Raw genomic sequence first — 25,157 nt, forward strand, 5'->3', positions numbered from 1 at the left:
TGGATGATGAACTCTCTCTAATGAAAAGGAAGATATTTTGAAAGTAATGAACATTTATTTTGCATGGTTCAAAAAAGGGATGCTTATTATGTTGATTATATGTTGCAACTCTTTGATGCCAAGTTGCATCCCCCAAGATTAATTCTTTATCTGATGTTCTGAGTAGCAGCGCTAATTTGCAACAAGGGGGAGATAGGGTTAAGAATGAATACTTGATGGCTGAAGAATTGAATGAAGAAATTCGAAACACTAAACCAATTAATATGAAGAATCCTTATGAAGTACCTAAAACGACCAAGAAACTTGAAGAAGAGAAAAAGGTTGTTATTACGAAAGAACAGATGAAAGATGGTGTGAAAAATGTTTCTTGTGATGCACAAATAAGGTTTCATAGTATACCCCTCAAAAGGTTAATGTATCTTCTGGAGAGATAAATGATAATTTTTTTTTCAGAAAACGATGTAGATCCAACTGATGATGAAGATGAGAAAGAAGCTCGAGTTGCAAGAGATATCACGCTTCATGAATTAAATACTCTCAAAGTTCAAGTTTATTAGAAAATGATGAGTTATGAAACATAGAAGCTATTGAAGCTACAAAAAAGGTATTATGGCATGATTGGACTGTATAAAGAATGCAAGAGAAAACGATCAAGAAAGTTACTATCATCTGGTTAGATTGGAACATGTCTTTTTCAATGAGTGATGAACATGATATCCAACCAGACTTTCCATTGAACACAAAGGATTTCTTGGTTCGTTGTTTGATGAAATTATTAAAGCTCTAATTAGTAATGCATCTGTGAATAAGAAGTTGTTGAAGTTTTATGTGAGTCACTCAAAGCCTTAGTATGATATTTGGAATCTGAAGAGGATATTTGGATTGAATGTTTGAAAACCATTTAAGGCTAATGAGCATACAAATGTTAATTTTGGAGCTTGTAGAGGTGTTAGTCACGAGATGTTTGATTTTGCCCTTCTTGAGCATCCATTGTTGAATCCCTATGAGTGGATTATTATGTCCAACTTTTTATCTAAATAACTACTCAAATGTGAGCCAATCATTCAACACCTACAAAGAATTATCTAAGGTTACATTTAATAAATTTACATGATGCATGTGGTGATCTCATATATGTTACATTAGGTGCTTATTCTGAAGCAATTCCCACCACCTGAAGGACTATAAAATCTTAAGATAGGTTTAATTTAGAATGATCCATAGGTAGTGTTCTACAATGAGAATGAGAATGGAATCTTGCAAAAGAGTATGATGCACTTGAGAGACAAAAAGTTTTTCCTTTGAAAAGTCTCTCAAATGTCCATTCAAGAGTTGAGGTATTCAAGATGAACACCACCAACAATGTCAAGTTTATTTTTGATATGCTGAAGCGGTGGATGACAGTTTGCATAATTCTTATCGGAATGATTCCAAAAGTTTTGATGAACAACAATGAAGATTATCTTTCATGACTAGACACGAATGGGGAGATTGTTAGGTTTTTCAAATCGTGTAGTTTGTCCAGTCTATAATAAGAAGGTCTCACAAGTGTATCATGTAGAAGTCTTTACTATTTCGTATGCAATTTGACTATTTGCATTTCATATATTTTTTTACTACTTAGGTTCGCAGTTTAGGTTGTTTTGTTGGGTATCTTGACATCATTGGTCAGAGTCCAACTCACTCTTCTCCCAGGCAACATATATACTATGGTTTGTTACATAAAGAGAGTATCTATTGAGTTTAGTTCTTCCGTTATTGTTTAGAACTATTATGTATTCTCTAATGAAATCAACAATCTTATTTACACTTGTGTGTTCATTTGATTTAATTGTATCTTATATGGCATTTTTTGATTATAATCTATTTATTCCTAGTCTTTCAAGAAAAATAATCAGATAATACCAAAAGGTTCTAATATCATAAACACTGGAGATCTCAAGTAAAAGAAGATCTATATTTTGGATTCATTAAGATACAATGCCCATGGAAGAACACACAAAAACATCAACATGAATTGGACAAATGGAAACTTAGTAGCTTCAAGAAACTCATAAACCAAAAGGGAACCGACAATGTAAAACCAATAGATAAGGGAAAATCGTAAAAACAAATCCAAGTAATATGGATGACATTAGGTCTTAAAGAAGAATATACAACTCTAAATTAATCCTAAATGGAAATTTGTTTTATAATCGAAGTGATATATTTTCAAAATCAGAGCAAATTCAGGTCTCACTTTCCTGTTTGGCCAATAAACCCAAATGAAAAATTCCTAAACCATAAGTTCTTCAGTCATGGCTCTCGATCTGGTACGCTTCTTGCTTATTACGCTAAAGAAAAAGAAGAATGGTGAAATTGATGGGAAAATTTTACCTATTGGACCAAAGGATATCTAGAATTGATAATGAAATAAATAAAACATTGTAGTTTTAAAATATAAGAGGGATATGAGCAATAATCTTGATTCTTGAATATTTGAATTTCCTAGGAAGATGAAGGGAAAAGATCAACACTAGATAAGAGTGTCACGCCCCATCACCACATAATAGTGTGGTATCAAAAGATATCCCCACATTCCAAGATCTCGGGATGGAATGTAATAGGGCAATTCTTATGGATGGTGTTTTCTAATTATATTTTATTCTATTAAATAACATCTTGAAAAATCGGAGATATTAAATAAGCAAAGATCTTGGAATTTTCATCATATCTTTTGTATTTCTTTGTGTTGGCTTAAACGCTTATCTACTCAATCAAAGACTAGGCCAATCATACACATGGTCCATAGGAATATACATTAACCCTCCTTGAAAAAATTAGTCAAGAAAAACTAGAGGAAGATCCTAAATTTTTAGCATAGATAATTATATTATCCATGTATAAAATTTGGTTTGTCTTCACACACACATTCACATGCACATTGCTACTTTCGCTAGCCTTTGTTAATACTCATGATCAGCTTGCACTTATAATTATCCTATTTTTTTCCTAATAAAATTTCTAAAGACAAATGACACTAGTCACCTCCCGAAGTTTTATGCTGGAGATTCTAAAGGATTAACAACTTTCCTCATATATCTTGTGTTCTTTCATTAATATTTACATTTGTATTTTTTTTCTAATACTATCAATACAGTTTTCTAAAACATTCATACTTGTATGCATTTATGAAACATTGCTCATATTTTATAATCATTACAAGATATTTCGAACATCTTTGCATATTTTCACTTATTAAACATCTTAATCTTTGTCATTAGATTCAACATATTTGCAACATTAATACTATTTTCGTCCCATATATTAAACATACATCTTCCTACATCTTATATTTAATCAAGATGTCAAACATTCTTTCACTTAAAACATTTATATCGAGTATCAACATTTCACTTTTATTCTCAATATGTTGAGCAAATTCATGATCTTCAACATCTTCTAACATCTTCAACACATCAAAAATATTTTTCTAAATTTTTTTGGTAAAAAAACATCACATCATACTTACTAAATTGGTTACAAAGTTATTTTTTTTTTATTTTTTGACAAAAATAGTTATTAGTAGAAGAGAAAGATAGAAAGTTGGATCTTTTTAACATGGACCATTAGAAAATCACTATTCAGTATTCATGTAATCTTAAAAACCTAGGGGATGTAAAGATCAGTCAGATCTGGATGATGACCCAATATCAAAAACATGTTGAGTAAGGTATGACAATTCTTGCTATAGTTATTGTGCACTCTCGATCTTAGTACACACAACAACCATAGACTCTGCCAACTTGTAGACCCCCACAAAACCATATCTAGGTAATTAAGGTTGGACATCATGGGAGTTTTGGTCTAATTCTGATGCCACATCCCTAGTTTCAGATACAACATCAAAAAATTTAAAATTCCCATTCTGAAGATTTTTCTTCATTTCTCCATTTTCGATGCCTTAAATATTCTCTATTTCTCGTTAGAGGATGAATGGATAAGAAGACATTTTTTACATGGTTACCTTGTGTATTTTCATCCAATGACGAGACACTTTGTAGGAACTCATGCCCTCTCTATTGCTATAAGTATGCACACAAACGAAATAGAGAAATACAGGAAGGAAAAAGTATCTACAAAAGTTATAGTTGTTTCTTTTATTAAAAACAAACATATGCCTTTTATAGGCCTTACACACCACGTGATAACCAAAATGAAAAATAAATTAAATATTAATCTACCTCAAAACTAGGTCATGAAGGGCCTCTTCTACCCAACGTGCATACATAAATTTTGAAAAGAGCTTTTATCAATCCCTTTATTATAAAAAAAACATGCAAAAAAACTCAAAATACCCATGAACCAAAACCCACTAAATCCATCAAGATTAACCAACATTCAACCCCTAAATATTGATGATCTTGACCTTGAGTCTCTTACTATCCAAATCATTGTGATTAAATCTTGCTACTTGCTTTAACAACATAAAGTTCTTACATTTTGGTGTCACACCCCCGGCCAACGGTGTAACGTCCTTCTTTGTGTCACAGTTATATAACATATAATAAACAATACAAAAGAGTTTTATAAAATACATACCTTTACTGATGATAGAAAGCTAAGTTATTCTTGTTACCTAGTATTCACTGTTTAACATGTCCTAACAAATATATATCCTATATGAACAGAAAGGATAATAGTAAAACTTCTCGTATTCAAGTAACAATACATGTTATCAAGTTCCTGAAAACACATGCACTTTGAAAATATGTCAACATAAAGTTGGTGAGTCCATAGATTTTGACTTTCAGAAAATAGTATTTTTCCAAGTTCGAAAAGTATAAAACATAATTTGAAAATGTCTTTCAAACTCATACCAATATGTACCATATTGTATATATGCTAGGTATAATAGTTTACCTAAGTGATACCTATAATTTCCAAGTATATTTCCAAATCTTCTGTCCCAACTGGGAGGGATATGATTGGTGCATTACAAAACATTTGTTTTAGTTTCTAGAAAGCAGCTTCTTGTTTATCTTCAAAATTGAACATCATATCTTTTTGTATTAGTGTTGTAAGTGGCTTGGCTTTCTTAGAGAAATTATCTATAAGTCTCCGGTAGTAGCCAGCAAGCCCGAAGAATTGAGGCACTTCTGTTAGTGTCTTTGGTGCTTCCCAATTCTTGATTGCTTTAACCATGGAGGGGTCATATGAATCCCTTTGTTACTAACTACATGTTCTAAAAATTGTACTTCTCTAATCAAAAATTCACATTTGGAGTATTTGGCGTACAACTTTTGTTTTATTAGTAGTTCCAAGATTATTTGTAAGTGATGATCGTTTTCCCTTTTGTCTTGAACTACGATCTTTCTTGAATTTTCTAGAATCTTCAAGTGTTTTAGTCTATCAACCATCATATCCAAGTTTAGTTGTGGATCGGTCTGACCATAATTAAACATAGGTGATCAGCCTACATATAGTTGTGGTTCGACCCATGTACAATAAAACTTGACTAAGGAGTTTGACCTAAAACCTTGTGTTGTATTGTTTATTGAGGGTTTGGGTTTTCTATATTTTTGTTTTATATATACATGTGTTCTCATCGTGGGATTGAGTTATGCATAACTATGTATATTTATGTTTGTTGTGTTCATGTGTATTATTATTTATTGTTTGTTACTTCAGGTCTAGTTGATACGGCACCGACCAGTCTGAATAGTCGCAGGGCAGGATCATTTAGCATATAGCTGTTCTGAAATCCAGTTACCCAAAGCGACATGTCTATCCTGTCACCGCTCCTGTAAGTAGTCCTTTAGTAGTATAATTAATAATACTTTTTATTTGTAGTTTAGGGATATTCCTAAACCTAAAGAATAAGCACTAGACTATAGTCATGCTTTCCTAAGAAACTACTAGTTCTCTATAATCAATATCTCTGATACCAATCTGTCACACCCCCGACCGGCGGCGGAAACACTAGGCGGTATAACGTCATTCTTTGTATCACAGTTATATAACATATATTGAACAATACAAAGAGTTTAATAAAATACATACCTTTATTGATGATAGAAAGTTACTTTATTCTTGTTTCCTAGTATTTACTATTTCACACGTCCTAACGTATATATATCCCATATGAACAGAAAGGATAACAGTAAAACTTCTCCTATTCGGGTAACTATCCAGCTTACCAAGTTCTTGAAAACACATGCGTTTTGAAAATTCATCAACATAAAGTTAGTGAGTCCACAGGTTTTGACTCTGAGAAAATAGTATTTTTCCCAATTCAAAAAGTATCAAACTTAGTTTTAAAATGTCTTTGAGACTCATACCTACCTCTAACATAATGTATATATCCTAGATATACTAGTTTACCTAAGTGATACATATAATTTCCATATACTTTGAGTATAGGTTTATGTAATCCTAAATGAAGGAAGGTTACTACGTATAAATCTTATTTCAATTCTATACGAGTATGTGTGCTAGGTATAAATTTCTACTTAATGAACAAGTAGTATACCTACAAGTTTCTAGCACCTAGAGTATACGTGTTTGGGAAACTTATACTTAACAATCACACTTGTATATCAACAAAGTATAATGCTTCTAAAATTATGCTACCCTGAGTCCTTAAACGCTGCTATATGACATAAAGACCCCTGTTAAAAAGATCCCACCAATGGTTCCATCATTGGTGCCATAATAAAACTGCCATTGGTGCTATGAAGGATCCCATCAAGGTAAATTCTTCCCTCGTGCGCTTCACCGACAACGGGTCCAAAACAAAATATCAATGGGACAGCTTGTCACCCGTAAACCATTGGGTTGTATCTAGCAACCATAGATGGGGTGTCAACCCGTATAGATCTATAGTCCCGCGTAAAACAATTTGGTTTATAGCTAGCAACCACAGATGGGGTGTTAACCCATATAGATCCATACACAACTACCTCGCTCACACGAGATTATCGGTTACGTGTTAGAAGATTTCCCCTAATATTTCCAATCCTAGTTGTTGAATAAAATAACACATGTAGACTTTAGAAAGTTCTTATAGTTCTAATAGTGAAAGCCTATTCATGTCTAAAACGCTAAGTCAATAGACTATGCTTTTTAACATTACTCCTAATTTCATAGTACTTAGGCAAGACAACAACTATAACTTGATGTAAAACCCGGTTTTAACTAACATAAAACCAATACTAATAACATACTTAACAAGTAATATATAGAATCCCGAGTGTAACTTTGGGACTATAACACAACATACTATATAGAACTCCCGAGTATAACTTCGAGGCTATATCACACATAATGTATAGAACTCCTGAGTATAACTTCAGGTATATATATTGGTTAAATCTACAATAACAACATGCTAACAAGCTTAAGATAGTTGTATGATTTCAAAATATCAGATATACAAAACAACTATACTCTGGTTAATATAACTATTTATGTTTATACAATCATACTATCATATGAACATAATATTAACTTATATATAGTATTTAGCATACATTTTCCCCTGGAAACATTACAACGTAGGGCCGTAAAACTCACTTTAGTAGCGTGATTTGATAGAATGTAACTACAAACGGTCAGCGGTTCGTCGTTGTCAGGCTCGGGAAGGAAAATGCCTTTAACAATCGAGAGAGAGAAAAGAGATTTGGTGTAATTGAGAGCAAGGTTCGGAATTGCTATTTATAGGCTGTGTAGGGCACTCTCACATCGTAAACGACAGATGCCCACGTCGTGATCCATTACTTCATCACTTTAAGACTTGCCATTCGTGGTTGTTGCTTCGAAAGGTGTCCAAATGACTTCTCACGTCGTGAAAATGATATGATCACGTTGTGAGGTTCCATGAGTCATCCTGTAGCCTTACCAAGTGTTTTCTATCCTTAATTGGTGTCCTAGAGCACTCTCACGCGATGAGAATACATGCTAAGGTTATGAGCTCTGAAAAATTACGGTTTCTGACACATGTCATGCTCTCAGACTGCTAAATTTTCAGAATATCATAACTTTTGCATACGAGCTCCATTTTTGACGTTCTTTATATCCACTCTTAGGTATCTCTGAGTACTATAGTTTTCATTTTACCAATAGCTAATTATTAGTCTGTTTTAAATTCGTCTTGTTATAGAGACTATTGTGTTAGAGTTGATCATAACTTCTTCGTGCAATGTTAGATATAGACGTTTTATATATTTTTGAAATCGTATAGAGTTGCAGCGTTGAATGAAATTCTCATTAAAGATTAACGTACATTAATTATAATAGGTGTTTTTTATATTTTTAGGAATTATTGTTGACCTAATTCTGACTGGTGCTATGCTTGCTCTTGCTAAGCTTTCTATTTTCTTGCTTTATTTGAACTCTCTTGTTTCTTTACTTCGAATCTTATTGTTTGCTTGTTAACTTGCTATTCGAACCACCTAGGTTCGGTCTTGCAATATTGATTTAATCTTGCTCATACTGTTTACTATCACAAGCCTTATCTTGCTGCTTACTTTTTTCTTTCCTCTTTATTCTTTCTTTTTTATTCTTTCTTGCTACCGGTGTTTTATCTCTTGACTGCTAACATTCTTCTACTGTTCTTTCTTGTGATCACCAACACATGATCAAACTTGTTGCTTGGTTCACATCCTCCTAACCTGATTGCATTGGGTTGCAATAGGCGTTCTCTTTCTTGTTGTCCCATACTTTGGTACTCGGTTATAAAATCTTCTGGTTAGTTCCTAGCAGACCTTATAAATATATTAGGCGCCATCCTCTTGGTTGTGGCTGAGTACTTCTTGGTCTTCAATGCTTCTGGGGTTTTCACTTGACTCAACCCCTTCATCTTCTTTTACTGCTTCTTCTCTCCCTTCACCATTTTATCTTCTGATCTCACACGCTTCTTCTTTTTCATTCTCAGCCCTACAGCCAAGGGCTGCTCCTCATTTCTCAACACCGAATCTCTAACCGACAGACACCTTCTTTAACCTGCTTCACCCTGCTCTGATACCAAATGTACGAAATCAGACCCTCTCTACTGCTATATGTCTGGACACAAACAAAATAGAGAAATATAGGAAGGAAAAAGTATCTGCAAAAGTTAATGTTGTTTCTTTTATTGAAAAAAATATATATATGCCTACTATAGGCCTTACACACCATGTGATAACCAAAAGGAAAAATAAATTAAATACTAACCTACCAAAAAACTGGTGCATGAAGGACCTCATCAACCCAACATGCATACGTAACATTTGGAAAGAGCTTTTAGCAAGCCCTGATTATTAAAACAAAACATGCATAAAAAAGCTCAAAAGACCCATCAACCAAAACCCACTTAACCCATCAAGATTGTCACACCCCCAAACCAAGGATGGCGGAACGTCCAGGGGTGGAGGACTTCATGTTCAGTATCACAACAATATGTATAACAGTGCTCAAAGTAAATACAACCATCATAAATATAATTGAAAAAGTTACACCAAAGTATTTGTTTACATGATTCAAAATCAATTACAATATGATGACAAAAATAAATTGTTGACAGTTTAACGTCCCATCCTCAAAGCGCTGAAGTTTTCCTGTTTCACTGATTTCCTGAGAATACAAGTAGTTTTGAAAAGTGTCAACAATTAAGTTGGTGAGTTCATAAGAGTTTTGTTTGGAGTAGAAACCGTTTTCCTCTTTTAAAATCGATAGAGTTTGATCTCCAAAAAATCCAATAATTTCTTAATTAAGTGTATACAGAATAATCCTATATGATGCGTTGATGTATTCTAGATTTACCCGTAGATTTCCCTTATAATTGTCCAGCATATATAAGTTATATAAGATTTAGGTTAGATAAAACGTCGAATATAATGGGTCCGCCCTAGGTACACAACCAAACAAGGAACAGGAGATGAGGCGGGCACCACCAATTCCAAGCCAATCCAGACTAAATTCTTGTATGACTCAAGCATATACGCTCAACGATTATAGTTGAAGTCTAACCATACGAAAATCTATTGTGAATATAACCTATGCATATCATAGTTCACCGGGGAGTAATAGGGATTAGGGAACCTGAACTATGCATATGAATAGCTTATCAAAAGTGGTGATGATGGTGAGTGTAACCTATACATATCATAGTTCACCGGGGAGTGATAGGGATTAGTGAACCTGAACTATGCATATGAATAGCTTATCAAAAGTGATGGTGATGGTGAGTGTAACCTATACATATCATAGTTCACCGGGGAGTGATAGGGATTGGTGAACCTGAACTATGCATATGAATAGCTTATCAAAAGTGATGGTGATGGTGAGTGTAAGCTATACATATCATAGTTCACCGGGGAGTGATAGGGATTAGTGAACCTGAACTATGCATATGAATAGCTTGTCAAAAGTGATGGTGAATTCCTTTCTTGTAATTAAGTTCCTAGGGTAGATGAAACATAAACTATAGCTATTATAGTTTATTACTTTGTTTGTAATATGCATTTACCATAACTATACCGATTATAACTAACGCGTTCGTTTGTGGGGGTATAATGGCTTAACTATACTTATTATAGATTATCTTAATCGTCCATAGCGGCAATAACTCTTTTGTAAGTGTAAGACCTTTAATATTGTGTTTGTTATATGAATAACCCTAAACTATACCTATTATAGTTTATCGATTGATTTCGTGGGAAATGAGCCTAGGCCTTACTTGTCATAATTTATCAATGTTTATATTTTAATGGATATAGCCTCGTAATATCGTGTATATATATATATATATATATATATATATATATATATATATATATATATATATATATATATATATATATATATATATATATATTTGTCATACTTGTGAAGGTGTAAATCCATTTGTTTTCTGATGTATGTCTATGTAAGAATACAAAAATTGCCATATATTGCAACTACACATAATCAAATAACGATGTATACCTTGCTCAACATGTTACAAGGTGAAATGAAATTTATTGTGTTTTTCTGTTAATAACATTTTCTGTAACTGTTATTGGAAAAATTGTAGAAAAATCATAAAATGTCCAAATCAGGTTCTGTAACTTCTGAGAGTTTGGAAAATGAGTCTAGTTTGTTCATAATTTTTATTATAATTTTTAATGACCTCTAACTTGGGTGAAAAAGTCCATAATCACAGACTGGTCCGGATTGATGTTTGAAATGATAGGCAGTTTTGTAAAAATCACCATAAATTGTAGAAAAATCGTATAGAGATGTACAAGTAGCCATTTTAAAGCTAAGAAGTGGAACTACAAGCACCTAAAACAGTTTTCAAAACAAAAATATTTAAGATGTCCAAAGCAGTCCGTGAATGGAGTGAAACGTTTCTGATGAAAGCTGTTAGAAAAATGTAGTTATGTTCTAAGTATTTTAACTTGTATTCCCCCCCTAAAAACTTGAGAAAACATGAAAATGTAGGGGTATGAACTCACCTTAAGTGTTTTCAGTAGGTAAGTGTTGAAGAAGAGAAGTGTTCAACCCAAGAACACTTGAAGAATCACTTGAAGATTCGAAGCTCTAACACAAGTATATTGGAGTTTGTGTAAGATATCCATGATTTGAGTGGAAATCATTGAGATAAACATAAAGAGAATGGATTATGCTTACCAAATGTGGAGGAAAGACTCAAGATCAGCCCTTGAATCTCGAATTTCTAGAGAGAGAAAGTGAGAGAGAAAAGAGTTTGATCTTCTTGTGAAATGAGAGCAAATGAGAGAAAATGAGGAGAGAGGATGATTATCCAGCTCTCAAAAACGTGGGGATGGCTTGTGAGGGAGGTAAAAGGTACAAGGTATGGTGGAAAGGAGTGTGGGTGGTCATGGAGTGGGTATGGGGGTTGCTTGCGTCATAAAATAAGGTAAAGTCAACACTCTACCTTTGTACTTTACCTACTCTTATTTGGATAAGATTTTACCCTTAAAATATGATTAAATTATTAATTTAGGGGTCTTATATTTTAAAATAAAGTTTTGGGTGAAAATCCCATGTTAAAATAATTAAAAATGGGTTTAAAACGCAAAAATACGCAAAAACGGGTGAAAAATGAACTTTCCAGCGAGACCCTTCGGATCTCGGCCGAGGTTCGGTCAGGGGAGGTGCTGGTCTCGGAAGCGAAGGCGCGAGCCAGAAGAAGGAGCGAAGGCGGGGTTCGTCCGAAGGCTCGGTCCGATGAGGAGTCAGAAGCGAAAGTCAGGGGTTCGGTCCGAAGTGATGCTAGAACCGAAGGGACTGTTGTGAACAGTAATGAACAGTACTTTCGGTTCGGATTTTCCCTTCTATGCGAGGTTCGGTTCGGACCTTCCTTCTTTGCGTGGCTCGGTTCGGATGAACAGTATTCTCGGTTCGGCTCATCAGTCAACACCTCGGTTCGGATTCATGAACAGTACTCTCGGTTCGGACCCTCATGAATAGTACTTTCGGTTCGGTTCATGAATAGTACTTTCGGTTCGGAGGGTTCGTTTCCTTAAGTCCGTTTTTCGCGTAGACTTCCTTTCTTGGGCTATTTTCGCCAAATTCGGGGGTCGGAATGCCCCGAGTGATTATAGAAAGTTGGGGAGAGATTTCGAGAGAGATTTGAGAGAGATTCCACATACTCAGAGAGATTTGGGAGAGATTTGACATTCTTGGAGAGATTTCACATACTTAGAGAGATTTGGGAGAGATTTGACATTCTTGGAGAGATTTCACATACAAAGAGATATGTGGGAGAGATTTCACATACTTAGAGAGATTTGGGAGAGATTTGACATACTTGGAGAGATTTCTCATACAAAGAGATATGTGGGAGAGATTTCACATACTTAGAGAGATTTGGGAGAGATTTGACATTCTTGGAGAGATTTCACATACAAAGAGATATGTGGGAGAGATTTCACATACTTAGAGAGATTTGGGAGAGATTTGACATAAGAAGAGATAGAGTGAAAACGATTGAGAGAGGTCTCATTGGTGTCCTTTTTGAGTGTCTGGCTACGCACTGCAAGGTCCGTAAATCCCGTTACGCCTTGTTTAAGGATCTTGCATACTCCCGATGAGTATGCGACATTGTTTTATCGGTTTGGCTCGCCACGTACCTCAGTTTAAGGTTAAGGAGATCTAGGTGTACGCACTTTTTGATTTAGGATCCCTCGTTAGAATAAAGAGTCGCTTAGGAGTTTCTTATCATAAGCTCTAGTACTTACGGCAAAATGAGCGGACCGGTTTGACTTGTTGACTTTCGTTGACTTTGACTTGACTGAAAATTGACGGTTGTCACATCATCCCCCCGTTAGAGGGAATTTCGTCCCGAAATTTGAATTTAGGCAAGGAGTTTGAAAATGACTAAGGTCGGCTCTACATTATTTTGATTCTGACTAAGAGACGAGTTATCATACATGAAAACTTAGCTTATACACATTATGATATAACCAATATTAGGCGGATAGTAAAATGTGTGATTCTATTTCAGTTTCACATCCCAACGAGGAAAAGAAACTAAGTCAGAATTCTCACATTTTATTATCTACCAGGTATTCGTTATATATAACTGGGGAATGTATAAGCGAGGAAATCATAACAAATAACTTAGTAATCCTTCTTAATGAATTAGAGTTCCTAGTCAGGGCTAACATTAAACCTAGATGTATTTTAACCGCTCACCTATAAAGTAGAAGCATGTTCTCGAAAGTTTGACCTACATCCCTATGATGCAGTCCCATTGCGGAGTCGAAGCAAATTCCTAGAATGGTCTTATGACGGCCTTGGAATTTCCTATTGTTTATGCTCTCAGTTTAATCTTTGGCATTACTACTATGCATGCTTAAATCGATGTTAGACTTAATTAAATAAAGAAATTTGGAATTTAAACGTCGGTGTTAGAAACACGTACTAATATTTGCAGGCAGTTCCGTGGTGGTCTCTCCTTCGGTGATCGCAAGTACCCTTCCACCACCACTGGCATCCCTTGCTCTTGGGCAGTTCCTTTTAAAGTGGCCTGTTTCTCCACATTTGTAACAGGCTGGGCTTACTCCAGAGCCGGGGAACTGGTTGATGGGTCGTACCGGTGCCTTACAGAAACGGGTAGTGTGCCCTTTTCTATTGCAGTTCATGCAATGCAATTCTCTACAAGCCCCAGTGTGATGGAAGCTACACTTGTTACATTTCGGAAGGGTTCCAACGTATTGCTTTATGGGAGTTGGCGTGGTGAGGGTTGTGGCAGCATGAATCGCAACAATTGGCGTGGTTGTCGAAGTGTCACGGCTGGCTCGATGGTCGATGAGTTGTTGTGCCAACTCCTTGGCGCTGTCGAAGGTAGTTGGTCTTGAGGCCAATACACTATCATGGATCTGGGATGATAGCCCCCAAAGGTATCGTTCTATCTTTTTCTCCTCTGGGGTGACCATTGCAGGACAGAGAGTGCTAGGTCATTGAATCGGGCAGTATAAGCTTCGAGATCCATTCCCGACATTTTGAGGTTCCAGAGTTCCTCTTCTAGTTTTTGCACTTCGCCTCTTGGGCAATACTCTTTTAGCATTAAAGCTTTTAGATCCTCCCAGCTTATAGAGTTAGCCACTGCAGGAGTAAGTGACTTAACTCGGCTATTCCACCAAGTAAGAGCTTTTCTTGTAAAAGTGAATGCCGCATACTTGACTTTGCTCGCTTCGGGACAAGCGCAGATTTCGAAGACTGCTTCGGTCCTTTCAAACCATTGCATCAGCGCGATGACGCCCCCGCTTCCGTCGAAAGGATCGAGTTTGCCATTTGTGAAGTCTTTGTAAGAACACTCCTTAGTGCGTCCTGTGCTGTCCCCCTGATTCGAGTTAGTATTCCCGGATCCGAAGCCGCCGGAACCATTTGTACCCATTTGCGACATTGTTGCTGCCACTGCTGCTGTTACGGCAGCTTGAAACATTATGGGATCAAACTGCGGAGGGGGCGGTGCTGTGCTCCCGGAGGGTCTGGACTTTTTCTTTGGCGGCATAGTCCTGTCATAAGTTGGTAGAGACGTACAAACGATAAGTTTTTAATAGTAGTGACAAGTCAGATGTTATCAAGCCAGACTTGTCTGTATTATGTCCTGACTTAAAAGTATTTTGTATTTAATTCATAACAAAGTCCCTATGAATGAATTTTAGTGGTAATGACTCAAATGCAACTTGTGATTTGTTTCGCCTGATCCCTTTCTAAAATTACTTGGTATATATTAAGAATTTCTTGGAGTTACCATATGTATATTGTTTGTAGTATAGGGTTCGAGGAAAATAGGTCTACATCTCATTAACGTAAGGAAGATTTTGGGCAATGCTACGGTTCCCTTGAATAGTGTAGTCTCCGGATTCTGAAGGATTCGAATGTCTCCACTTAACAACCTAGGTTAGTCGTGTTCTTCTTTCCAGGTTTCCAAGCACTCTACCCAAGGAGGCGTTGGGCCTTGAATAACCGGACGAGGGTTAGGATTTGGAACAAGGGCCATCAGGGTAGGTTCTCCACTTCAGGGTCGGGGTCAGGACCATCAGCAAAGCCTTCAGCTTGGTGACCATCCAAAGGGATTCGGTAATCACTCTATGGCTCCTCTCCGAGCCATTCAGTATTGCCGTGGTTAGGGTAGTACGGGTCGTCGTGGGGAAGGAATTTAGCCATAATATCTTCGCGAGAAATGGGGATATAAGAAATAACTAAGTAGACGTACTAATTAGATAATTATAAGATGATCTTTACCAGGTACTTCAATATATTGTTTAGTGCATACTAGTCATATGTATTTGGGACAGGATAGACCTTCGAATAAGCGATCCTAACTCTAAATCCCCAATCCAACGAGAACAGGAAGTAAAGCAAAGACCCATAGATTCTAAGTCTATGACGTCCTGGATACATATAATTTTAATGTATCCACTAGGAAATTATTGACCTGTTGGTAAAAATCTATTTAGTTCTCAAATAAGTAATTATAATAACACCAAATACCCCTATGGTATTTCATTGTGGTAGTGTTGGTAAGTTTTTAGACTTGTTGCAACACCTACGACCATTCCTGGACATATGATAATCATTTCTGGGTGAGACATAGTTGATCAGGCTATGTCATTCCCAGTCCTGACTATGCATCCCCAAGCCTACTCGTATTGTTCAACAATTACTACTTTTGTCCCATCCCATCGTGATACTGACCCTAGTGTGTGTGCACATGCTCCTACTTTTACCGGGGAATTATTTGTTTCTAAAAGTATAGTTGTTTTGAAAACTTTAAATCAGAGACTTTCGGTCCCAATGTATTTATAGTTTGTATATCTTATGTGGTTCGATATACTGAGTTCGCTATAAACAATGCTCTGATACCAATCTGTCACACCCCCAAACCAAGGATGGCGGAACGTCCAGGGGTGGAGGACTTCATGTTCAGTATCACAACAATATGTATAACAGTGCTCAAAGTAAATACAACCATCATAAATATAATTGAAAAAGTTACACCAAAGTATTTGTTTACATGATTCAAAATCAATTACAATATGATGACAAAAATAAATTGTTGACAGTTTAACGTCCCATCCTCAAAGCGCTGAAGTTTTCCTGTTTCACTGATTTCCTGAGAATACAAGTAGTTTTGAAAAGTGTCAACAATTAAGTTGGTGAGTTCATAAGAGTTTTGTTTGGAGTAGAAACCATTTTCCTCTTTTAAAATCGATAGAGTTTGATCTCCAGAAAATCCAATAATTTCTTAATTAAGTGTATACAGAATAATCCTATATGATGCGTTGATGTATTCTAGATTTACCCGTAGATTTCCCTTATAATTGTCCAGCATATATAAGTTATATAAGATTTAGGTTAGATAAAACGTCGAATATAATGGGTCCGCCCTAGGTACACAACCAAACAAGGAACAGGAGATGAGGCGGGCACCACCAATTCCAAGCCAATCCAGACTAAATTCTTGTATGACTCAAGCATATACGCTCAACGATTATAGTTGAAGTCTAACCATACGAAAATCTATTGTGAATATAACCTATACATATCATAGTTCACCGGGGAGTAATAGGGATTAGGGAACCTGAACTATGCATATGAATAGCTTATCAAAAGTGGTGATGATGGTGAGTGTAACCTATACATATCATAGTTCACCGGGGAGTGATAGGGATTAGTGAACCTGAACTATGCATATGAATAGCTTATCAAAAGTGATGGTGATGGTGAGTGTAACCTATACATATCATAGTTCACCGGGGAGTGATAGGGATTGGTGAACCTGAACTATGCATATGAATAGCTTATCAAAAGTGATGGTGATGGTGAGTGTAAGCTATACATATCATAGTTCACCGGGGAGTGATAGGGATTAGTGAACCTGAACTATGCATATGAATAGCTTGTCAAAAGTGATGGTGAATTCCTTTCTTGTAATTAAGTTCCTAGGGTAGATGAAACATAAACTATAGCTATTATAGTTTATTACTTTGTTTGTAATATGCATTTACCATAACTATACCGATTATAACTAACGCGTTCGTTTGTGGGGGTATAATGGCTTAACTATACTTATTATAGATTATCTTAATCGTCCATAGCGGCAATAACTCTTTTGTAAGTGTAAGACCTTTAATATTGTGTTTGTTATATGAATAACCCTAAACTATACCTATTATAGTTTATCGATTGATTTCGTGGGAAATGAGCCTAGGCCTTACTTGTCATAATTTATCAATGTTTATATTTTAATGGATATAGCCTCGTAATATCGTGTATATATATATATATATATATATATATATATATATATATATATATATATATATATATATATATATTTGTCATACTTGTGAAGGTGTAAATCCATTTGTTTTCTGATGTATGTCTATGTAAGAATACAAAAATTGCCATATATTGCAACTACACATAATCAAATAACGATGTATACCTTGCTCAACATGTTACAAGGTGAAATGAAATTTATTGTGTTTTTCTGTTAATAACATTTTCTGTAACTGTTATTGGAAAAATTGTAGAAAAATCATAAAATGTCCAAATCAGGTTCTGTAACTTCTGAGAGTTTGGAAAATGAGTCTAGTTTGTTCATAATTTTTATTATAATTTTTAATGACCTCTAACTTGGGTGAAAAAGTCCATAATCACAGACTGGTCCGGATTGATGTTTGAAATGATAGGCAGTTTTGTAAAAATCACCATAAATTGTAGAAAAATCGTATAGAGATGTACAAGTAGCCATTTTAAAGCTAAGAAGTGGAACTACAAGCACCTAAAACAGTTTTCAAAACAAAAATATTTAAGATGTCCAAAGCAGTCCGTGAATGGAGTGAAACGTTTCTGATGAAAGCTGTTAGAAAAATGTAGTTATGTTCTAAGTATTTTAACTTGTATTCCCCCCCTAAAAACTTGAGAAAACATGAAAATGTAGGGGTATGAACTCACCTTAAGTGTTTTCAGTAGGTAAGTGTTGAAGAAGAGAAGTGTTCAACCCAAGAACACTTGAAGAATCACTTGAAGATTCGAAGCTCTAACACAAGTATATTGGAGTTTGTGTAAGATATCCATGATTTGAGTGGAAATCATTGAGATAAACATAAAGAGAATGGATTATGCTTACCAAATGTGGAGGAAAGACTCAAGATCAGCCCTTGAATCTCGAATTTCTAGAGAGAGAAAGTGAGAGAGAAAAGAGTTTGATCTTCTTGTGAAATGAGAGCAAATGAGAGAAAATGAGGAGAGAGGATGATTATCCAGCTCTCAAAAACGTGGGGATGGCTTGTGAGGGAGGTAAAAGGTACAAGGTATGGTGGAAAGGAGTGTGGGTGGTCATGGAGTGGGTATGGGGGTTGCTTGCGTCATAAAATAAGGTAAAGTCAACACTCTACCTTTGTACTTTACCTACTCTTATTTGGATAAGATTTTACCCTTAAAATATGATTAAATTATTAATTTAGGGGTCTTATATTTTAAAATAAAGTTTTGGGTGAAAATCCCATGTTAAAATAATTAAAAATGGGTTTAAAACGCAAAAATACGCAAAAACGGGTGAAAAATGAACTTTCCAGCGAGACCCTTCGGATCTCGGCCGAGGTTCGGTCAGGGGAGGTGCTGGTCTCGGAAGCGAAGGCGCGAGCCAGAAGAAGGAGCGAAGGCGGGGTTCGTCCGAAGGCTCGGTCCGATGAGGAGTCAGAAGCGAAAGTCAGGGGTTCGGTCCGAAGTGATGCTAGAACCGAAGGGACTGTTGTGAACAGTAATGAACAGTACTTTCGGTTCGGATTTTCCCTTCTATGCGAGGTTCGGTTCGGACCTTCCTTCTTTGCGTGGCTCGGTTCGGATGAACAGTATTCTCGGTTCGGCTCATCAGTCAACACCTCGGTTCGGATTCATGAACAGTACTCTCGGTTCGGACCCTCATGAATAGTACTTTCGGTTCGGTTCATGAATAGTACTTTCGGTTCGGAGGGTTCGTTTCCTTAAGTCCGTTTTTCGCGTAGACTTCCGTTCTTGGGCTATTTTCGCCAAATTTGGGGGTCGGAATGCCCCGAGTGATTATAGAAAGTTGGGGAGAGATTTCGAGAGAGATTTGAGAGAGATTCCACATACTCAGAGAGATTTGGGAGAGATTTGACATTCTTGGAGAGATTTCACATACTTAGAGAGATTTGGGAGAGATTTGACATTCTTGGAGAGATTTCACATACAAAGAGATATGTGGGAGAGATTTCACATACTTAGAGAGATTTGGGAGAGATTTGACATACTTGGAGAGATTTCTCATACAAAGAGATATGTGGGAGAGATTTCACATACTTAGAGAGATTTGGGAGAGATTTGACATTCTTGGAGAGATTTCACATACAAAGAGATATGTGGGAGAGATTTCACATACTTAGAGGGATTTGGGAGAGATTTGACATAAGAAGAGATAGAGTGAAAACGATTGAGAGAGGTCTCATTGGTGTCCTTTTTGAGTGTCCGGCTACGCACTGCAAGGTCCGTAAATCCCGTTACGCCTTGTTTAAGGATCTTGCATACTCCCGATGAGTATGCGACATTGTTTTATCGGTTTGGCTCGCCACGTGCCTCAGTTTAAGGTTAAGGAGATCTAGGTGTACGCACTTTTTGATTTAGGATCCCTCGTTAGAATAAAGAGTCGCTTAGGAGTTTCTTATCATAAGCTCTAGTACTTACGGCAAAATGAGCGGACCGGTTTGACTTGTTGACTTTCGTTGACTTTGACTTGACTGAAAATTGACGGTTGTCACAAAGATTATCCAACACACTTTTTGAGTCATAACCAATCTTTTTTTGAATCAAGACCTTTTCGAACGGTCAAGCCCTTTAAGAAAGAATCACAAACTGCAGCCTCTTTAAAATGGAAAGGAACCACTCGATTACCTCTTTTCACAAATAGAGCCTCGTCCACTGTGACTTGAAGCTCCTCCAAGATTATCCTTATATTCTCCATTTCAATGAAATACAATTCGTGTATAAATTCTCTCTAATATCATTATATACAGGGACGGATCTTTTTTGGGGCCAGGTGGGGCTGTGGCCCCCCTGTTTTTTTTTGTCATAATTGGTCCTCAAGTATTAAATTTTTCACATATTATGTCCAAAAGCTATAAAATTTGGCTTTGGCCCCCTGCCGTAGTCGTGGTCGTCATCTTGATATCGTCTAAGGACTTCACTTAAAAGTAAGGATTGATGGTCTAAGTTATCCTCACGTATATAAACTATTCTATTAAAAACCTTCAATTAATTAATTGTTTTAAAATATAAATTATATTTTAATACGAAAGTATAAGTACGTTTATATCAGGTCTTTGTTTTATAAACATAAAATACGAAAAAAAAAATATATTACTTTTTATAGTGATGAAACAATTAAAAACAATGAAAACAGAATTATATAATCGTTGTAAATTTATAGTGCATAAGTGAAATGTCAATAAGCATTCAATAAATAAATACAAAGTATTTAAAACTAAAATATATAATTAAAGGGTAAATTAAAAGTGATTGTCTGATTTGAATATATCTAACTCCTCATCCGTTCAAGGAAAAAAAAATCTAACTCCTCATAACTTACATTCATGCTATTCAAGATGTCTTGGAAAGAAGAAAGAACTTTGATTTTTTGAATTTTTTTTAATTCGGTTATTATTTGTGTCAAATTTATTGAAAAGGAGTAAAAGTATGTCGCACATATTTCGGATTATTATTTTGATCATATGTGACTGCTCGATCATCACACTTAATGAGGTGATTCAAACGGTCACAAAAAGAAGAGCTTTTAGTTTTTTAACACAGAATGTCGCCTTTGTAGCATAATTTTATATTCAAAGACAATTTTCAATCGAAAAATAATTACCCTGTGGAAAATAATTTTAGAAATTAAAGGATGTTGCACATTTATAACAATTTTGGGACAAATTATTTATTTAAGCAATTCTGAAATATACTTTTAGGGAGTAGGTATGTTAATGCATAAAGTGTCTTGCACAACGGCGTGTATATATACAATGCAAGGTCCTTTAAAATTTCCATCAACAATAATATCCTACCTGTACTTGTTGAAACATTGTACGTAGCTTCTAAATAGCAAAGAGAAGATGGGTATTTTGAGTTACGACAGGAAAGCTGAGCTCATAGCGTTCGACGAAACAAAAACCGGGGTGAAAGGACTTGTAGATGCCGGAATAACGGAAGTCCCTCGGATATTCCTCCTACCTTCCCCTGAAAACTTAAACTCCGACCAAGAGCTTAGTCTTCCGACCATCGACCTCAAAGGAATCCATGAAGATCCTATTCGGAGAAAGCAGGCGATGGAAGAAGTGAAGGATGCGTTGGGGAGTTGGGGGTTCTTTCAGATGGTGAATCATGGAATTCCGGTTGACATGTTGGAGGAGATGAAAAAAGGAGTTTTAGCGTTTTTTGAGCAGGATAGTGAGGTGAGGAAGCAGTGGTACACAAGGGATCGCTCTGCGAATAGGGTGGTGTATAACAGCAACTTTGACTTGTACTCTGCACCGGTGGCTAACTGGCGAGACTCTGTCATGTGCACCGTGTATCCTAATCCTCCTCAACCAGAAGAGTTGCCATCGCCTTGCAGGTTTTTATTATAAATCCAACTGTATTAAAAGTAAATTTACACGTCATCGATTACATGCAATATCTTCGATATATATATATATATATATATATATATATATATATATATATATATATATATATATATATATATATATATATATATATATATATTCGATTAAAATAATAGAATCCAAATGTACGTAGGCTCTTACTATCTTGATTAATTGGATACACTCGCAGAGATATTTTCTTGGAGTACTCGCAGCAAGTAATGAAACTCGGATGCTCTATATTGGAGTTGATGTCTGAGTCTCTAGGGCTCCCTCCTAATCACTTTTTCGACATGGGATGTGCTGAAGAGATTCAAGTTACGGGCCATTACTATCCTCCTTGCCCACAACCTGAGCTAACAATCGGCACCACTGAACATAGTGATGCTGGATTCATTACCATTCTTCAACAAGATCTTGTTGGTGGGCTCAAGATCTTTTATCAAAACCAATGGACGGATGTTCGCCCTATACCAGGAGCTCTTGTAGTGAACGCTGGTGATCTTTTACAGGCATCTCTCTCTCTCTCTCTCTCTCTCTCTCTCTCTCTCTCTGTCTCTCTCTCTCTCTCTCTCATATTGGTTACTTGACCATGAAACTCAAAATATAGTGGCCTAATATATAGCAATCAAAATGGAATTTGCTTTCAGCTAGTTACAAATGATAAGTTTGTGAGCGCACGTCACAAAGTGATGGCAAACAAGGTTGGTCCGCGAATATCGGTGGCATCATTTTTTCTGGCTAACTTAAAACCTGAGGCATTAAAGGTGTTTGAACCAATTAAGGAGTTGCTTTCCGAAGATGAGCCAGCCAAGTATAGAAGTACAACAGCAAAAGGATTTTTAGATTACTTCTATTCAAAAGGACTTGATAAAACTCCCGCTCTTTTGCATTTCAAGAATTAGCTCAATAATTACATGTTGTTTCGGAATAATGGCTCCTTATGAAGCTTTCCTTCATAGATTGGTGGCATGCTCATGTAATTGATATTAAAACTCGTTTTTGTGTGATTATCATAAGAATTTGGTAGATATGCTGAGTTTTTACATAATATATAATTCACTACGCTTTCAATAAATGAAAGGTTTAATTTGAACACTTTTTAAAGAAATATCTGTGGGATTTTGTTCAGATTTATATATATTTATCTTATATGTCCATGGCTATATCATACATCATTCCATAATTAACTACTTTATAGGTCCATCAATTTGAGTACAAAGACATGGAAACTGTAACCATAAAGAACATATATTATAAGAGAATCATTGTTCTAACTAGTTTTTGACCTCAAATGAATTCTATCAGCATCCATGAAGAAAGAAGCAATGAGGTTACATAAGCAAGATAGCTACTGTTAAGAACAATTAAACTTCAACACAATCAGTTATTAGATAAACCAACAACAACCATCTATTGGATGATATACATATTTATAGATAGCATTAAAGAACTCACACACCCATTCGAAATAGCTGTTCAATAATTGCTAGTTCAAAAATATTTGTATCCCTAAATCCAATTAGAAAATCAGAAAATCCAAAATGAAATTGTCCAAAGTTTTGGTCGGATTTTCTAATCCGGATTCAAACAGTTATTGACTAAATTTTCGGATATTTGGCTCTCTTTTGATATATATATATATATATATATATATATATATATATATATATATATATATATATATATATATATATATATATATATATATATATATATATATATATATATATATATATATATATATATGTATATATATAACACCTAGAATTCAGTATACATTTTAACACTTGAGTTACGTTTAATCTGCAAGTTTAGTCCCTGATGGCAAATTTGTAAATCAAAAGTCCTCTGGAGTACGTGAGGCATGCACCGTCGTACGCTTGACGTACTCCGGAGCACCTTAGAGCGTTGCACGTAAGTATGGCGTACATAACCATGATACAAACCCTAAATTTTAGGGTTTGGACTCTATTTAAACACATTTATGGCCTCATGGACCTTCTTACCGTCAGCCTCCCTCTTCATCTTGAAACCATAAAGAGTGTTTGTGTATTGTGATGCTTGTTGAGCCAGTTTTTATGCCATTTGGAGCTCCTGGAGTAAAAAAAGTACATTGAAGTGGTGGTGTTTCACTCAAGGCTTTAGATCCAACATTTTGTCCCCCTTGTGCACCTTGTGAAGGTAAAAAGTTTCAAACATGATGAAGAAATCTATTGGATCTAGATTTTGCTCAAGTTGTTTCCATTTTCGTCCAAAACATAGTCTTTGTGAGTAGATAGTACTCCAAGACATTCTATTTGTCATTTCAGAGGTTTTTAGAGGTGTTAAGTCATGAAGTTGGGTTATTGGTCACTATTTTTCCCCCATGCAAGTGCTGGTTGGGGTTAATGGGTTAAGAGACTAGGGTTTTTGGTGTTAAGGACTTAATAGACACGCTAGGCCACAAAGTCGGAAACTTTAAGGTTTAGAGCATCTTATGTGACCTAAATATGATGTTTGGACATAGGTGCTTAAAGGATTAAGCACTTAGTTAAGAGGTTGATAATAGCCTCGTACGTTGGGCGTACCGAAGGGTACGCTGAGCGTTCGAGGTTAGCGCCTCGATCCTCGGTCAGCAGCATGGTACGCCCCGGATACACGAGGAGTATACCCTGTGTACCGACTGAGTCAACCCAATTGACTGGGTTCACTTCGACTAGGATTTTGACTAGGGACTGACCTAGTAGTATTTTAGGTATTTAAATGGTAATTTGAGTTTTGGTCACTGTTGTTCGTAAAGGTGACTGGTAATGAGGATTTTGTAGCAGCGTGTTTGTTCAACTTTTCATCTATTTGTGAGGTGAGTCTTCCTACCACCTTAAGTGAGTCGAAGGCACCAAGGTTGACCCATTTTATTATATGTGTAGACTTGTGTGTTATCGTATGATTCTATTGTGATGCATGCATGATTTATGTATTCACCTATATGGGCTCGGAGTCATTACGAACTCGGGTGAGATACAGACTGGGGGT

At 35.9% G+C, this 25,157-nt stretch overlaps 1 protein-coding gene across 1 annotated transcript; it reads left to right on the plus strand.

Annotated features, from left to right (window-relative positions):
* Positions 1-21,547: 21,547 nt before the first annotated feature.
* On the plus strand, positions 21,548-23,253 carry LOC111887911 (1-aminocyclopropane-1-carboxylate oxidase homolog 1). Its single transcript, XM_023884046.3, has 3 exons — positions 21,548-22,111; positions 22,333-22,654; positions 22,793-23,253. The coding sequence occupies exons 1-3, from the start codon at positions 21,612-21,614 to the stop codon at positions 23,045-23,047; spliced, it is 1,077 nt and encodes a 358-aa protein (XP_023739814.1). The 5' UTR covers positions 21,548-21,611; the 3' UTR covers positions 23,048-23,253.
* The last annotated feature ends 1,904 nt before the right edge of the window (positions 23,254-25,157 follow it).

Source organism: Lactuca sativa, chromosome 3 (assembly GCF_002870075.4).
Source record: "Lactuca sativa cultivar Salinas chromosome 3, Lsat_Salinas_v11, whole genome shotgun sequence".
In the NCBI taxonomy this organism is placed as follows: domain Eukaryota; kingdom Viridiplantae; phylum Streptophyta; class Magnoliopsida; order Asterales; family Asteraceae; genus Lactuca; species Lactuca sativa.

What these genes read in the sequence shown, in the direction of transcription:
- LOC111887911 (XM_023884046.3), top strand. Translation starts at nt 21,612, where the DNA reads ATGGGTATTTTGAGTTACGACAGGAAAGCTGAGCTCATAGCGTTCGAC. An exon ending in GAGTTGCCATCGCCTTGCAG is followed by an intron (nt 22,112 to 22,332) that starts GTTTTTATTATA and finishes ATACACTCGCAG; the next exon opens with AGATATTTTCTTGGAGTACT. An exon ending in ACGCTGGTGATCTTTTACAG is followed by an intron (nt 22,655 to 22,792) that starts GCATCTCTCTCT and finishes ATTTGCTTTCAG; the next exon opens with CTAGTTACAAATGATAAGTT.